At 30.5% G+C, this 19,297-nt stretch overlaps 1 protein-coding gene across 1 annotated transcript in view; it reads left to right on the top strand.

The window, feature by feature from the left end:
* The first annotated feature begins 223 nt into the window (after positions 1–223).
* LOC122714091 (tyramine/octopamine receptor) overlaps positions 224–19,297 on the top strand; it is a 97,158-nt gene continuing 78,084 nt past the window's right edge. The window contains exon 1 of the mRNA XM_043935112.1: positions 224–614. Coding sequence (XP_043791047.1) covers positions 224–614 — 391 coding nt within the window. The remainder of the gene's footprint in view (positions 615–19,297) is intronic.

The following is a 19,297-nucleotide window of genomic DNA, read 5'->3' as shown; positions in this document are numbered from 1 at the left end:
AGAAATTCCAAGAAAACACTTTTTAGAAAAGCCTATCGACGTTAGATTAACGAAAAACAAAAATCTCTCCAGAAGGATCACTCCAATGCATGATCCAATGGACTAACCCAGCCAAAACCGATCCAAGACGTCGACGCGGCCACATTCACGCAGATGCCCTCGATTTCACCAGAGAGGACCCAATAAAGACAAGCTATACCCAGATCAGCTGTCTTGTTGAGCGATGATCGACTCGTCGACGACGACGATCGATCGCGCGGATCCTCACGAGGCCGTGATCGACAGCTGTTACCAGGATCTTTTGCTGTTGGTGACGAACGACAGCAGCGCGCTCTGCAACGGATCAGGATTGGACGTACTGAACGTCACCGATCTACAGATTGACTCCGTGAACGGAACACGGTTGGACGTTGACGGATTGAACAATTGGTGGGCGATGCTCGCATTGGTCCTGGTGTTGGGCACAGCAGCCGGGAATATTTTGGTGTGCTTGGCCATTGCCAGGGAGAGGAGATTGCAGAACGTCACCAATTATTTCCTGATGAGCTTGGCAATCACGGATCTGCTGGTCGCCGTGCTTGTAATGCCTCTTGGAATACTCACTTTGGTCAGAGGTAAGTGCTTGGGTGGGAAAGTTTGAAGAATAATAATATCGAGTATGTTTGGAGCAATTAATGTTATTAGGAGACACACAGATTTTTATATTAGATTTTATGTTTTGCGCGATGACACGAATACAGAATTTGGTTATAAGCATCTAAATAATATAAAATCATAATTCAACGAAAGAAATTTTTTAAATGGATCTTGAGCCTCCAATGTATCGTTAGTAAAATCGTTGTAAACGATATTCTTTTAAAAATCTATCTATTTATCGTTTAACTTACTTTAATGGTAAATTAAACTTATTAAAATTTGGAAAAATTTGAATCGGTATAACTTCGAAGATATTGATTTTCGATCAATGAATATGAACGATCATTGGAAGCATAGAACTTCCTCTTTAAAACGCATTTTTATTTATCTCGATACGATTTCTGGTTTCCAAGATATCGTCGTGTAAAAAAAAGGATAATTTTTAATCGCTTATTATTTCTGTCCTTATCGTTTACTCGGAGTTTCGTTCACGCTTTGTTTCACCTATTCCAAACTCCAGACAAATGTCGAGACACGGTTCTTGGAAGAACACGTATTTTCAAGAAAAAATACATATCAATGGATCCACTCATAATTTCTGTACTGTCTTAAGTACTATGAAATCTTTCAAACTTTATATCTCGAAAACTGATTAAGATATTGTGATCAAACAAAAAGAGTCTTCAATAATTTCCTCTGTTTTCTGAGTGGGTTTTAATTAAAAAATTTTTAATTTCTTCTCCCGTTTTTTACATGAAAATTCGGAGTTTCTTTTGTAACTTTGGGCTTGAATGCAATGATTTGTTGTAATGTAAAGTATATAAGAATATAATTTTATCTTTTATTGTATTATATTATTATATTAATTAATATATAATTAATATAATAATTAACTATATTAATTGAATATTCATTTTTAATTACGTAAAAATTCGCAGCTTCAAACATCTAGTTTCAAGAAAAAATAGTAGAAGATTTCCTTTTGTATTTGATATAATGTCGTTTATTTATAAGAATAAATTTATATAATTTACGATTTTTCGTAATCAACACATTTTCATGGTGAGAAATGTCAGGAAGAACTGACAGTTGTTCGTGTTTACTCGATATCTCCGGATATTCTTCCGATCTTCTTCCGGAATTCTGTCACGAAGCAAGCAAACTTGGAATTCCTGTAGCTGTCAAATAGTTTTGACATTCTATACTATGGCTATCGTATCTATGACATCTTTAATAATAGTTATCTTATATAATATTAGATTTTTATTCTATCTAATGTTTACTATTATCTATGTTCCATTAAAATACTGAATATAAATTTATATATCATCTTTTAAGATGAATATACAAAATACATCTTAAATAAATATATTATGAAATTCTTGAATGAATAAGTAATATATCCAAGAATTGTAATTATAATCCGTTTTGATTAATAATAATCAATATAAACTTATATAAACTTAAAAAATAAAGAAGAAGCAATTTTTAAAATAGATAAAAAAAAATTGATATCAAATCGTGCATCTTTCAAAAGCATTAAATTTCGTTTGAAATGAAAACAAATTCGTTATTTCTGATGTCATCAACAACAAATTTATTTGCTATTTGCATATATTGAAATAAAATTGAAAATTAATTAATTATTTAAATAAAATTGAAAATTAATACGAATATTTTTAAAATAGATATCTTTCAAACTAAAATGTATTGACATCTTTTTAATAATTAAAAAATTAATTAGCTACGTAGATCTCATCTAGATAAAATTTATCGAGAATTGGAATATATAATACGAACACTTTTTGAAATTCATGGTAAAATTATTGTCCTCGTATGTTCTTTAAATATTCTATTCAGGTTTCTACCGCATTGCAGCCATTTTCATAGATACTTGAAAATATCTCGATAATGTATCGAAATCTTAAGAATATGCGTGTATCATCGATGAATACCAAAGTATTAATATACGTATACATTATCTTCTTTAAGAAGATAGATAAGCTCGAGGCATATCGAATGTCTATGATTGTTTCAAATATTAGAAAACTATAAGACATAAGTCTATATTCAGATAAAACAATTAGTTTTAAAATTATACCATATTAATTTAAAACGAAAATTTCATTTTCCACTGTTTCTTAAAAAAAAATAGAATGTAATTAATGATAGATAACCTGAGAAAAGTTTCTCAATGCAAAAGATTAAACATTGTGCATAATTATCGGCAAAGTTATCTTTCATCAAACGATTCCAATACTTCTTCTTCCAATAATGGCGAAATTTTCAGCACGATGGTCGCATTGGAATCCAAGTTTCCTTCGTAACCGAGATTACACGGAGATTAGGGGCTCGACGAAGATTCAGCAACGCACACGAGTCTATCTATGTGCTAGAGTTCCGGTGGCCACGTCACCCATTTCCGCTCTCCCATTTCTCAAACGAGAATCGATGGTGTTCCTTTTGTTTAAATATTGCCTACCATCCAGATCGAATTGTTTCGTTTCTCATTTTTACCAATCCGTCGGATGGATTCCATTGAAGCTGGGAGAGAGAAAGAAAGAGAGAGAGAAAGAAAGAGAGAGAGAGAGAAAGTTCATTTTTACAGAGATCGACTTGGAGAATCAATTCTTTCATTTGTGTATGATTTTTTCTTTCTTTCTTTCTTTCTTTCTTTTTTTTCTCTCCAAGTAAATTAAAAGTGGAGACGCAGAAACGGTTGAATTGAAAACAAAAATGTCAGAGTGTCGAAAATAATTTTAATTAACGAAAGAATGTTCAGCCAAATGTTGGTTGGTAAGGTGTTGAATGAGTTTTACACATTATCTTGCGAATCGACTTGCAATAATTTCATTATCCTCGAAAAAAAATTGATGATACGATTTGTAGCATTATTTCTAACTATTTTTTCTCTTTATCAACATTCGATTCGTTTTTTTTATTTTCAAAAAAGTTTTTTAAATGAAAACTCATATAATTTTTATACGCCTATCTCGAAATATATGTTACAAAGGAAATTCTGTTACAAGGAAGATGTAGTTTACTTATAAATGAGATCTAGTGGCACAAGTCCAAGACCATCTATTTCGAGGTTTTGGATCTAGACGATCTTCACAACTTTGCTCCCTTTGGATTACTTTTCCTCGTTTATAGCAAAGTTACACGAACATGGATTTTTCAATAGAATCAAACATAAACCGTTCAAGTTTTCAGTTTACCTTTCGAGACTTATATTTAGGCTCTTATGTAGATATCGCATAAAGATGCGAGAAACGATCCTCCAATAAGGGATATATCGTAATCCTTTTAGAACTTGGTACAAAGCGAAACATGTATTAACATGTTCAAAAAGGAATAAATAAAAATATTTGCCTCATTTCATTCTTTGAATTGGCTCCTTTCGATATTCCCCTTTGAAAGTGTATCAATATAACGTTTTTAATATCAACGGTCCATTGATGCCTGGTCAATCGTAATTTACAAAATATGCAAATCAATCGTAAAGTATATATTTTTTTTATCCGTGTATGATTTATTCAAAGGCAATAAAACCTTTTACAATTTGTCCGACAAAGTGTAAATTTTGACGTGGGTTAAAAGTGATCCAATGTCTGCTAATAATTTAAACTATAAACTTAAATTTGAAACTATTTATATGAAAAAAAACTAAATTATCCGTGAATGGTTTATCCTTTTGCAGCGAATTTTTCCTTTTGCAGCGAATTTTTCCTTTTGCAGCGAATTTTTCCTTTTAAAAATAGATGATCCCAGCCTTTTAAATGGTATTTTCCGCAACGTCGCGAGAAATCGTGATGGTAATTGTGCTTTTCTCGCAATCCTGCCGACTAATCCATTATGCATAAGAAAGCTTGGTCGACGACAAGCGATCTTTTGCTCTTCCACCTGTCACGCGAGAAAAGCGATCATCTGTGAACTAATTATCTGCAAACAATTCGAAAATTGACGTTTATAATCGATATTTGGTGACTCTCGTTCAATTTAAATCCGAATTTCTCGAACTTCCTGGCAAAATGATTCGCATTCAAATGATTTGCAAAACAATTTCAATGTTAAACGACGAATTACACTTGAAAATAATCACAAATATTTTTAATAATTCGAATTTATAATATAACTTTCGAAGAAATATATCTCTTCATCTTAAATTCGAATTTGTCAAAATTTCAAAATTTTTTCATTCTTTCACTTCTCAATTCATCCAAGAATAAGTTTAAATAACGAACCAACTCGAAATATCGTATATTTTTCAAATTATATCATATATCAATAACTTGGACTTTTTCAATTTTTTACGAGCAATTTCCAAAGCATTACGATGTTCCTCTTCAAAATTGCAAATTACGACCACGAACGAGTGGATATTCGAGTTAATTGGCAACAATTCGCTCGGAGAAGTCGATTAAAGAAGGATAAGAAAACGATGTTGCGACACAGGAAACGACAAAGAGACAAATGGCGTATCCGTTTCGAGGCCTCGAAATTCCTATACACGATATAGGGAGAGTAATGTTAGTAGAAATGTAAGTGGCCAATTTGTACCATCCTCGTTCCTATTTTTCACCCATTTTCCAACCTGAATGTTTTAACAATGTGATACAATTGGTCGCAAAAGTATTTGGCCATGTATGATATTTGGTGTTTCGTGTAAAATATTATACTGTCGAACCTCGAAATATTGGAAATATTGGAAAATATTGGAAGATGATAATTTTATTCGTTCTCTTCTGCTCGAAATTCTACGAGACGAAAATAAAATTTAATTCAAATCGAATTAAATTTGTTATATGTTCAAATTAGTGAACATTTATCGATTGCACTTTCAATTTGGTTTCAAAAATATTTGGATATTTATCAAAGTCGTTTTTTTTTTTATTGCAGATAACGACATGACTTTTTCGTTACTTCAATTATAAGATTTTATTTATAATTTTTTTTTATCTCTTTCTATATATAATCCCTTTCTTCTAATATTGAATTTTCAACGTTTTAAGGTATTGAGAGGAGGGAGTAACGTCTCGAAGCATTGTTTCGCTTCTCGAACAAATTTTTCATATTCCACGAACACCTGTTCTATCGTTTTCGAGAAACTAAAGATGAAGGCTGAGCTCGTAAAAGTGTGGTGAAAAAGGGTCTGACAAGGAAAAGAGTGTGTGCATGAGGTGGAAAAGAAAAAAAGTAGAAAAAGTGTAAAAGTAACAACGATAAGGGATGAATGGGGAAAAAAAGAAGAAACGTGTAACGAAAGGGACAGGTTGAAATGAGGAAAAATTGTCTGCAATTTATGGCAATATTACAGATCTTCGCATACTTTTATCGTGTATCGTGGATAGTATCAGTCATATTTTTTTGTGCCACGTTCGAATTTTTATGGAAAATTCAATATTCGAAGTTGAAAGTGTATTGTTTGTAATGTCGTTCGAAATTTATGTATCCGTTTTATGACTGAAAGTATAGAAGAATTTTCGATTTTTTACGTGAAAATTGTTATGAATTTTCTTTAAAAAAGAAAAAGAAAAATAATATTTTATTAAATAATTGCTCGCGGAATGAAAATATTTGCCTCTCGTTATTAGAAAAATAACAAGTCACATATTAGATTTTAGAGATGAATTTCCTTTTATCCTACTTCATTTTTTGATATATTTATTATCATATATATTATTATAAATATATATGATAATTTATATTTATTATATTATATATTTATAATAACAATTTATATAATAAACAAATATATAATATAATAAACAATTTATTATTTATCCTAATACTTCTTTTTGTAAGATTCAATCCAGTGCATTATTTATATTTGTTATTCAAATATAATGTCGAACTCTTCCTTCTTATCTCTTTCTAACTCTTTCTTCTTTTTTTTTTAGAATGAAAACCGGTACAACTAAATAATTACAACATACCATTAACAGAAAGAGCGATTAATCTTACCGTCAAAACTTTCAAACAGATTTTTCACAAGGATAAAAACCAAGATGAAACCAATTTTTAAACTTGGAACAAGCAACGCGAAGAATTCAGCAACAGTTTAACAGGGAATCGATGATTTGCGGATAGTAATGCGTTTAGATGTCAGCGCATCGAAGCAGAGCCTTTACAGAATTTCGATCCAGACCAATGAGAATTCTCCCCACTGACACAGTTCGATAGCGACCCCCCTGTCCAAGTAGGCAATCAACCCTGGATATCCATGGGGTGGCTCTCGACGCTTTCGAATAACAATTTAGCTGGAAATCTTTTGACAAAATCCACGCATTATGATTTATGTTTATGTCAAAATTTACATCGGAAACAATCGATCCGTACATGATTTCCGTTTAGAAATTTAATTGCAATCCGTAACTTCGATCAGAAAGAAGCGAGAAATTTTAATTGAATTTTAACTTCACTTTTTCTCCAAGGTGGCAAGGAATATTCAATGGAATCTGAAATCTGAAGTCTAGAGAATTTCTAGAGAATTTCAGGCCAGCTGTTCGATTCTTCGAACAGCAATTTTATTCGTGGACGAATAATAGGAGAAAGAGAAAGGATATGAAGAAATAATCGTAAGATTTAAATCCAATCATTTGCCTCGAATTCTAATAACGAGACACAAAATGACAAAGTGAGAAAGAATGGAAGAAGAAATGTCACTATTATCGATCCAATCGATCAAGAAAGAATCATAATCTCCTACACTTTTGCCCCGGTTGTTCAATCTCGTTAAAATTGGATTGGATTGAAGATTGCTCGAATGCAAAAATGCGGCCGCGTTGAATGATGCAACGATGATAAATATTTCGCAGACAATGCGCGGTGCAGAGGCACGAGGAAACCAGCCTTTGTCCGCGTCTCGTGGAATTCTCGCGCGCGTGCCTTTCGAGTGGGCGTGGAAAATTTAATAAACCGGGAAAGATCCACATCTCTGCAATATTTAACAATCGGTGCATCCTTCAACTTTGCATCTCGAGTGCCTCCTTCTCTCTCTCTCTCTCTCTCTCTCTCGCCTCGTATCCTCGTGCAGTTTCTCTCTTTCGTTCTCCATCCGAATTTTTACTTTTATGAGAAGATGAAAAGTTTTATGAGGGGGAAGTCGTGTCGATTAAAGTTGCATCTATTACAGTTGTATATTTTTTTTGAACGAATATCAAATTGTAGAAAATTGCGTTATTCGAGGTGAAATTATTTAATCAATGGTTACATCATTTGTAACTTTTAAAACTTTTAAAACTTCGCTGGATATTGATGGTGATAATATTTGTATATTTTTGTGACACTGTTTTAATTTGGAAAAAAAAATAAGAATACTTTGCTTCTTTCTTTTTTTAAATAAAATATAAACAATTCTTTTTCTTATAGCATTCTAAACGAATGATTTACATTGCAAATGATGTGCTCATTGATATATCATTAATATGCAATCTAATATGCATTTGCTAATACTGGACATAGGACTGCATATTAAAAATATTATCCATTCCTCGATTTTAATATCTTTGAAATGTATTGTCAAAGTTATCATCCTATGTATATCTCGTAATTAGCTTTAATTTTCGAATTTTATATAAAAATATTTCCTTTTGGATTAGATTTTAAATTAAATTCGAAGCAAATTCGAGTTAGATTTGAGTTCAATTTTTCTTAATAAATCTCTCAACGATTAACTCGTAATTTTGATTAAAACAAATAACCTAAGATTCGCGCGTTACTCGATAAAATTCTAATACATATTTTTCTTAAATTTCCTTACAATAGTATTCACAACGAGTTGAACGCTGAATAGGAATCAATAAATATTTCGGATTCAAAACATCCAGCCACGCAATTAATTTTCCATTTGTCCCTGATTCTATCCACCCCCTCGTTATTCCACGATCGAATCGTATGGTTAAACAACGCGTTACGCTTTTAACACGTGATTCATAATTTAATCGACCGCCCACGCTGGGTGGGCGTTTTCCATTCACTGTTTCTATACACGGAATACTTCATATCGTTCAATGTTTTAGTTGGCAGGGACGCGTGAGTATTTTCGTTTCCAACTTTGTTGTGATACGATTGTGAGGAAAGGCTATGAATAGAATAATACGAATTCATTCTTTGCCGAAGGATACCATCTCTGCCTCGAGAATGACTCGAGTCAAAAGCGTTAAATTTTCTAAGGAAAGATACAAAAGATCTTGATTCCCTGAGACGAGGATTCTCGAGGATCTAAATCTTTCTTTTTGAAGAAATTTAATTCTTTCTTTCTTTATTTCTTTTTTAACAGGTGGAATAACTGGTTAAAGTCTTGGAAATGTGTAAGAGCAAAGATATAATCGAGATTGTATCACTTATTATATAGTTTCTAACGATTAAGGAATGAATAAAAAAATTGAAAGGAGGAAGAAGAAAAGTATTTCTTTATTCACCGATATACGCGCATAAAAAAAAAAGTTGAAATAAGTTTTTTTCTACAATTTCTAATTACTATATTATAAAATAAAGAAATAAAAAGAGGAATCAGAAATTTCATTTTAAAGAAATTAACTTTTGCACGTTTAATTTAAAAGACAAGAGACAAGTTTTTTCATTAAAAATATTCGTATAACTTTAATTTTTTTCATTTCATCTTCGTGTATTTCATCTACAGTTATAATTACTACGAAGAATAAAATCACAAAAAGATTCTTTCATGTTTCATAATTAAAAGGATCGAGAATAGAGAATGCTTCGTAATTATAATTGATCTCAATTTTTCTTAATTCTTAATGTCCCTTTAATCGAATTTTAAAATAAATCTTTAATTGGCGATAGAAGTAAGAAACAATTTGTTTTAATTCGAAGTTGAATTATTTAAACTTGTTGTCGAATACCTTTATGTAAAATATACACTGAAACACTAAAATGGTATGAAAAATATTCACGTGCATCCACTCGTTTACGTATTAACGTACGCTTAATTAGTATTCTGAAACACCACCCCTATAAGTATCAGTTCAAATATGCACGATAAATCTGATGCGTTCATTGTGACATTACGTATCGACCCACGACGAATTAATTTTCAATGGTGCGTTACAGGATGTTGAACACATAACAATTCGTAATATAATACGGGAATTCTAAACAAATTTAATCGGGCTGTAAATCGCTCTTGTGACAGTGTTGGACGATTACACCGTGTATCAAATTAATGAAATTCATCTGATTGCGTGGCTACCGATAAATAATTATGAACGTACGTGCTAGATTTGGGAGGGGATTTGATAATTATTTATGACACGATGAAAATTATATTATTACGAGGGGATAATTATTTTAAAAATTCGATACTTTTACATTAATCTCGCAAATTTACATATTTATTCAAAAAGTGTGATTGGATTATCGTATTATTAATAAAATTTGTGCGTGATAAAATTTTAAATTCTAAAGGAAAAGTTTTTATCTCTCGTCATCGATTTGAGATTTTTTTTATTGAAATATATTCTAAGGAGTATTATTTTGAATTTATTTTTCTTGAAAAATATTAAAATCGAATGTATAATATTTAATTAAAATAAAATAAGCTGTATTGATATAATTTTCACGATTAATTCTCAATTATATTGGACCATATTGAATCATCATCACAATATTTTGTGTACAGTTAAATAAGAGTAAATAGAATATATATGCATTTTTTTCAAGAAAAATATCATTTATTTTCCACATACTACATAAAATATTGTCTTGATGGAAGCATTTCTACATCTTGATGTGATAAAAATTAGATTTTGACCTAAAATTAAATTTTAGACATCATTGGAATGAATTTTAAATTTGACAAGAAGTCGAGTGAAAGTGTTGGGTCACGATATACCTGACAAACATTCTGTGTATCCCAGTTGTTCGTCGTAAGGATGACAGGAAGCACAAGAGTGCACGGTTAATTGTAAATCGAACGATGGCATGCAGTCCACGTACAATATACCGAATACATTAGCAGCGATTTTGATATTGGCCCGATACCATCCTATATCGACTTGCTGTTAATTTATGCTATAATCGATTGGAATGGTGCAAATCTGGAAAAGGATAACTTATTCATTTCAAATTGAATAAATTAAACAGAAAGAAAGATTCAAAAATTTTTTTCCTTCTATAAAAATGACAGGAATAAAATATCGATCTCATCTTTACATTACTCGAATACTTTGAGTATTAACAAATTTTAATCTAATAAACATTTTTATAATTCGAAACAAAATATTATTGGAAAATCACCTATCGAATTTCTAATTCTTGATGCATTAAATCGCACAATTGGACAATATTCTCTCCAGAATTAAGAGAGTTCATCTGGAAAAAGTGAACGACAATCGACTAAGCTATTCAGACACGCAATTTCAATATAACGTCGATCCCGATTCGTTAATCGGATTCGTAAGTTGGAATTGCTATGTTAAGCCAGCAATTTGCCGTGGTCGAACGTTGATGATTAAGCTAATTAGCCTTTGGAATCATATTCTAAAATTTGTGAATCGATAGGGAACCGTCATGTATTGTATCGAGGGTTAATAATAGTAATCTTTGAATAAATTTTGGATAAATTGATACTCGAAGAGATAGAGAAAATCTGTTATCCTACTTCTTCTGGAAGATATTAAAAAATTTTTTTATGTTAGATAGATATTATCATAAGAATCAAATAATTATTCTTTTATTACATATTAATATTATAAATATGGATTGTTTAAAATGACTTTGTTGCAAATTTGTTGTCGCATTTGTAGAAAAATATGATATATCGAATATTTAAAAAGCAATAAATAATTAAAGAGATAGATAAGTAAAGAAATATATTAGATACTAAAGGTATTAGTAGTTAATAAACTCGTGGCGCTAGTATCGCATCACTTTGTCTTATAATGTCATCTGAGACATTGTAATTTGAAGTAATGTAAAATTTTTAAAACTATTTATTATAAATTTTATTGTATTCCATAAAAATATCGATTACTCTAAATATTTTCATCTCTTTAGAATTTTGATTGATTTTTACATGGAGTTTGGATTGAAATGAAATAGTACTTCATGAACATCTTTTGATTAGATTTTAAGGCAAGGAATTAATGCTAATAATCTATGCATTATTCAAGACTAATCGTTGTATAATCATATAATCTATTCATTTTCTTGTCATTTAATCATTCCGTATTAAGTAGATAAAAAATAACTGTGTTCCAGTTTAATTAATTCCAGATTTATAACCTTAGAAGAAAATTATCCATTCGACTTAATAGAAATGCAATAGATATTAAGCATTTATTCCAAACTGTTATAAAACATAAAGATATTAAAAAATTTGTTGGAAAGTTCTAATCTTTCTTATTTGAATTCATCATGTATAAATGTTATTTTAAAATTTTTTTTTTCGATTCATTCACAAATTATTATTATTATTCTCTGCCGAGGTATAAAAGTAATAGAAGTATCCTCGTTAAAAGTTTGACAGTGAATATGTTGGTAGATAACATCATTTTCATGAATATTAAAAATAAACGTAATATTATTGTTATAGTAGAAAATTTGCATATTACTTTTGTGAACAATCATTTGACCTGCTACGTATTCATTACAAATTATTTTACGTGCCACAGCATTTTCTAGATTAAAGATATTTCACAAAAAAAAAAAAAAAAAAGATTAATTAATTTCAACGAAAGAAATAAAATTTTGTATAAAAGAAATTGATGAATTATATAAAACATGGTTCATTTTGAATTAATATTCATATTTGTGATTAAACAAATTGATAAATTCGTTATCATTCTGATTCGATCTGATTATTATTATCATAATATTTTCGAATTTATGCAGCTAAAACATATTTAAATATTCAACTGATAGAAAGTAATATTATTTAAAATATATGTCACATTATGTAGAGTATATGCACAGCATGCATACGTGTTACACGCAAATTTGCGAAGCAACAGTAATTTTATCATGTATATTTATTTATCATAATTTGCATTACAATATACATTTCATTGGTTTTTTGATAAATTATTATGCTTGAAAAAAAAAATAAATATAATATTTCTTATCGATTGCTCATAACTATAATAAATTTTATTTAAAATATTTCAAATATATATTTAAATTATTTTATTTTTATTTAATTACTTTATAGATTTTGATCGGAAGATTTTTAATACTTCGATATTATTTTTGATACTTATATTTCTAGTTTTTTTATGAAAAAAATTATTACTTATCCAAATAAAAAAATTATATATATATATAAAATATATATAATATATAAACTCTACGTTTATATATTATATATAAATTTAGAAAAAACTATTATTGAGAACTAATATGAGAAGGAAAATATTTAATATATTTATCTAAAATATGCATTTGCACAGAAATCCACAAATCTAACGATCATATATGAAAACTGAAAATAGATAATGATTGAGGTCAATCTGTTAAGACTTCTCCCCCTTCTTCCCTTCACGAAAGTTAATTAATCACCAGGCAAGGTATCCTTAAGCGACGATAATCGCGCGTTAATTACCAGGCGGTTCTTGCGGACGATCTATTGGCTGCACACTGCATTCCAAACTGGCAGATGCTTGTGTATCAACCATATCGCGTGAATATAGGACAGCTTAACAGCAGACGTCTCGTGGACGTTGATAATTGCGGTCAATTTTGCGGTGTACGGGGGTTGGAAAGGTTAACGGTAAACCGATTGATTGCATTTATGCTTCAAATAGCGAGAAATTTTATTTTTTATATTGAAAAAAATAAATGATTTTTCGTGTTTGTGAATTATTTTTCTTTTATTTATAAAAATAAAAATCGTCATTCTTCAAAGTTAAATTTATATATACAATTTATAAGAAGTAGATTTTGAACAAAATTGATCTATAAATAAAAATCGTAAAAAATAATGAATAATGAATATTTGTAATTACGATTTTCGAAAATAAGAAATTAGAATTTCTGTTTGAGGAATTTTATAAATGCGTATTGAATTTTCTAGTTGCACAGATTGATTCCAAACAATCTGGATGCAAATGCAACAAAGTGATAAACGTGCCCTATAAATTCAGCCTCGAAAATCCACCAAACTCGAGTTTCCACTTTAAACTGGTTGCAACGTATCGAGAACGTTCTGCAATCCATAAATCACGTCGAGAACTTAAAAATACCCATAACACCTGGACAAACTTTTTCCAGGTAAAGAGGCAGCAACCTCTCTTCTCACATTAATTTCCATAAAAAGCCTCAACAACGTCGCATGCATATTAATATTTCCTTGATCCAAAATTTATGATTTATCTCGAGTTTCAATCGAATTCACGTCCAACTCGACACGTGAAGGAAAGAAGAAGAATAAAAAAGCGAAACGAGGCGAAAAGCGAAGAAGAAGTGAAAAATTAATTCTTCCTTTAACGTTTACCTAACAATCCACCTCTCCTCGGATTAAATTCCTATCATTTACATTTCAAAGTTGTGCGTAAATGCAGCAGGCACATTCGTAGTTGGATCTTGCATAAATATGAATACATTTGAGATCTTGGTTTCTTCTTACGTGTGGCTCGTCTGGGGAATTGAAACGGCACCGAGGATTGTTGTGTTTTTGTGTAAGGATTTTCATTTTTCTTGCGTTTTCTCTGATCCAAAATTTTCTCTTTGATATCGAAAAAAATATTCATCCAGATGTACAGTATCGTAGAAAAATATAACATCTATATTAAATATATTAATATTATTTATGGTATTAATATATTTGTAAAAAAGGCCAAAATACAAAAGTTGATACACAAAAATTTGGATTAAGACTTGGAAAAATTAATATTATAATTTTTATTTAGATAGAAATGTTATTTAATTATTTTTACAACGATATTTTAAATTTAATCATGTAATATATATGATTAAATACATATTATAATCGATAATTCTAGTGTTAAACAATATTTATTATTGATTTTTAATAATAGATTAATAGATTAAAATTATAACATTTGGAACGAGACAATGTATTAAAATAAATAAATAATATTAATAACTAACTATCAGAAAAATTACTGAATTATACCAGAATTCAATCTAAAATTCATTCGAAATAACAGCATTACAATACGCGAAAAAATGGAGAATCTCTCTTTTACATCCGTTAAACTACACACGAAAGCTTTGCACGAGGCGAGGAGGAAAGATATCGTTGGTGGTATCAATTAATTCAAACGAATTCCACACCAGCTTTGAAGAGAAAATATTTGCTCGAAAGCCTGTTTTCTTTGAGAGTCTCTTTCTGTTTCTATCGGATCGTTTCGAGAAAGGAAACGAAAGGAATCGGCGAAGAAACTATCCAGGTTTTTCGAACGTTGAGAAATGATCGAATGGCAAATCACGCTCGAGAGAACCGATAAAAGACGACTTTGGAAATTTGATTTCATCCTAGAAAACGATTCGTGCGATTGGAATTGCCGCTTACTGCGGTTCTTTCGTTGAGAAATTGTTCACTGGCAGAGTAAATTTGGGACGGATGGTATATGGGAAATAATGATATAAGATTCTTGGTAATTTTAAATAATTGTACGTGACTTGGATGGATTGTTCGATCGATGGATTAAATTATTTCATGGAAATTGATTACGATCTCTAAGATGAAAATAACTATTTTTGTATTCTGAAGATTATCACACTATAGAACATAGTATATTATGTTTAATATTATGTATTATTATTATTATTATTAAATAGTTAGGTCTAAAAAGAATAGTTAAAGATTTGATAGTTATTGGTTTACAAGGCAATCACAATAAAATTGATAAAATTTTATTATGGTCTTGGTTCAGATCTTACAATTGTAGAACAAAATCTGTAGAACATCGTGTTAAATTCCAAAGTGAACTTGGAATAAGTATCATACTGTTTATGCAATGAATCTTATAGTTAATCCTCTAATAGATTTCACAGTGAATCTCACAGTAAATTTCATGTAACTCCTTTAACAAGTCTTGCAATGAACTTTGTACTACCTATCACAATTGAGCTTGTAACAAATTATACAAAGACATTGTTATTATATTTCTTAATGTAATGTAGATAACTAAAGATATCAAAGTTAAAAGACCTACATATTTACACTTATTTTATTAAGAAAAATAACGATAAAAATAAGTCAACTAGCTATTCTAACTAATAGATTGAATTATTGAAACAAAAAGCAAGATCTATATCATCTATTCATTATTAATAATGAAAGATAATATTAATGAAAATTTCCAAAGATCCTTTTTATCATCTTATACAATTGAATTAACAAAAACAAAATTTTAACATAATTCACCATCGATCCACCAAAATCTCGAGCAAAATATTCCATTCGATAAATGTCATCCTATTGAACAATGAAGGAATTCAAGCTCACCGATACGTGATAGGTAAAATCGTTCTCTTCCAATTTTCTACGTTACAACGAGAGTTACAATCGGCGCGAAATATATATGACAAATTGAATATACCCGTGAAAACAGCAGTTCACCAGTTTTCCCCCCTCTATATCCATCGACAGATCTCGGGTCGGGGTGCATTTTCACTTCGAGCGAATCAATCGAGTCGATTGCCTCTGATTTCGTGCACGGTTCTGCTTTATGCGTTATATATTTGCGTGGAACGCAACTCGACGAGACGAGTTTTTTCTGTCGTTGAAGAATCGACAAATCGAATATACGAGGTTGTTTCGTCTTTCTAGCGAACGATCTCACAGCCGAAGGACGATCTCCATTCCTCGATGGCTTGTTATTTCGAATATTCGATATCGACCAGATCGTTTCTTTTATTCGACCGAGTGCTTTGATGTCGGTTTGAGAATTTTATATATTTAATTAATTCTTTGAAATTTTTTTTCAAATTTTTAAACTTTGATATAATGCTTATTTTTTTTAATATTAATAAAAATATAATTAGTGTGATTTAGTAGTTTAAAAGAAAGGATAAGGATATGAGATGTAGCTTTTTATATTCTTGCTTTTCGAGCTAAGGAGTTTCAGAATAGATATAAATAAAAGAATCAAAATGATTTTGAAGAATTTTTATGTGAAATATGCCAAATAAATGTAAATATTGTGAAACTTTTTAACTAATTTCTTTCTTTTTTTAGTGAAATTTTATAATTTAAAACAAAATTGAGTATTAAGAATTTAATTGATTTTGAAAATGATTGTTGACGAATTATTGATATAAATTATAAGAATGATTAATCAAAAGATATTATGTACATGGAAGTTTAGGTAAAATTTTCGTGGTTATGAAGAGATTGGAATTATTCTGTATATCCATCTGATTCAAAATTTAAATTCAAATTCAAATTTGGAATTTGGTTGAGTAACATTAATTTCTGACCGAGATAGCATGTAATCAGATTATTCGTGTATTATCGTGCATGATGTATTTGCGACTGATTAATGTAAATGAAATCGTAAAATAAAATCAGATAAATTGTAACGTGACTTTAGACACGGATATTTGGACACAATCTTTCTTTGCCTTTAAAAAGTTCTAACGAATCAAGATCAAAAATTTCAAAAACATAATCCTTTGAACAATTTTTACAAAGAAAATAAATTATACCTTTTCTCAAAGTATTCTTCAAAACGTTAATTAAATATTCTTCTAAAAATTTGCATACCTTATGTTTACATTATTCAAAAATAAAAATTAAAAAGATATTACATACACAGGACGAAGAATCAGCTATTTCATATATAACGATCTACGATTATCTCAAACATTGTTCGATCTAAAGTTCAATCTTCCATATTTCACGATGCTAATTCACGCGAACCAAAATGCCTCGAAGCTGCCACGAAATGAACCGAACAATTTCACTGTAAAAAATTGAATTATGTTCTCGCACAATGTATTATATACAATATATATATATATATATATATATATATATTCGATTCTTAAGCTAAAAGAATTCCATTAGTGTGGAATTTAACCGTGAGATAATTTACTCGAGGCGATGAATAAAATGAACGTGTACGGTCGCTGCAAATTTTCCACGTGAATTTCCCTCTCGGACAAGAGTCCACTCTGCGATCGAAATGCAAATGTACTTATCGTTAAATATAGAGACGTTCTAAGAAAGGTAATGAGATTCGACCATTCTCGATATCTTTCTCTCTGTCCTTCTATCCGGCCAGTTCACTCCGGCTACAAAGATTAACGATATAAATCACTTATAGGGTATAGTGCCTACTTTTCATGATATAAGAACGGAGGTAATTACCACCCGACTGGTTTCCACCTCCGTCTTTTTCTCTTTGAGCCGCTTTTGTGACCGGTAATTGTGAAAAATTACTCATCGGTCGGCCGCTTCCTCGAGGGCCCAATTATTCCACGAGTTTTTCATCTGTGTTCCCCGTTTTTCCAGATTCACGTTACGTTGAGCGTGTTTTAAAAGAGATGAAAATGTTGCAAAATTTTGCAACGTGGAATTACCGACGATAAATGAAAAAAAATTATATTTCCATTCGAAAATCGAATACAAACAAATATTAATAATCTCAAACATGTGAATTTTTTATTTTTTTCAATTGATTTTCTTCTCTCTCCTACACGATAAATATTTCAAAACAGTCTTTATATTTGTTATATATATGTTACACGATTATTCTTCAAAAAAATAAAAAAAAATATAATACATCTAATTTCATCTAATAACAAACAAAGTAATAACGAACAAATAAAATTTCCCTTGCGTCCATAAACGAACACGGGGCAACGAATATCCAAGATTCGATACAAACCGGAAACCGTGCCGCGATTCGCTCATAAATCCAGTCCGCACGTCACGTCCGTCAATACACGTCCGGTGTGAAAAAGCATGGCAGTTTGTCCTGATGACGCGCGAAACACGCTTCGTTAGTCCCGAATGCGTACAGATCGTACACCCTCACACAGTTACGTCGATATTGTTCGTGGTTCATGAGTTGGCGTAGTTTCATTCGACCACTGTGACTATCTCCCATCGATCACTCATTCGACTGATCCTGGGCAATTTTCCATGTCTATATTCGATATTCCAGTACTAATTAGAAATGGAAGATCAAGTTCAATATAAATATTTAAAAATCTAAATCAATTTTCAACGATCAAATTTCGTTTTTTATTTTCATTAAGTTTATAAAAATTTATAAGGAGATAATTGTAAGGAGTCGGAAAATTTAGAATTCTTCACGAGCGTCGTTGCAAGGTAAATTAAATGTAATTAGAATTGTCAGAGGAGGGTTTAAATTTTCAGAGTCTAACGTCACACTATGGGAGTAGTAGAGGAGGAAAAGTAACTAGGGAGAAGAGTAATGCGATTGCCATGCCGCCTAGTGGACGTCTGTTGAAGTATTTTTCACACCATATTCGAATTACTCGTGAAATATTCGAAATTTACTATGATAGAATTTATCATATTCCATCTTTACTTATAATGATACCGCAGGGAGGACCGAACGACCTTAAACTGGGAGGTATCCATTTGTTACGTATCGTGTGATACAGTATGATATACGAATACGTAACGAATGGATACTCAACCTTAAGAGTCGTCTTTCGTGAGTCCTTTGGGGAGTTGCGACCCCACGTACCCGAGCAAATC

This window comes from Apis laboriosa, unplaced genomic scaffold, assembly GCF_014066325.1.
Source record: "Apis laboriosa isolate Shangri-la unplaced genomic scaffold, ASM1406632v1 scaffold27_cov151, whole genome shotgun sequence".
Lineage (NCBI taxonomy): Eukaryota > Metazoa > Arthropoda > Insecta > Hymenoptera > Apidae > Apis > Apis laboriosa.
The sequence above is the reverse complement of the archived record's forward strand: the minus strand, read 5'-3'. Positions and strand labels throughout refer to the sequence as shown.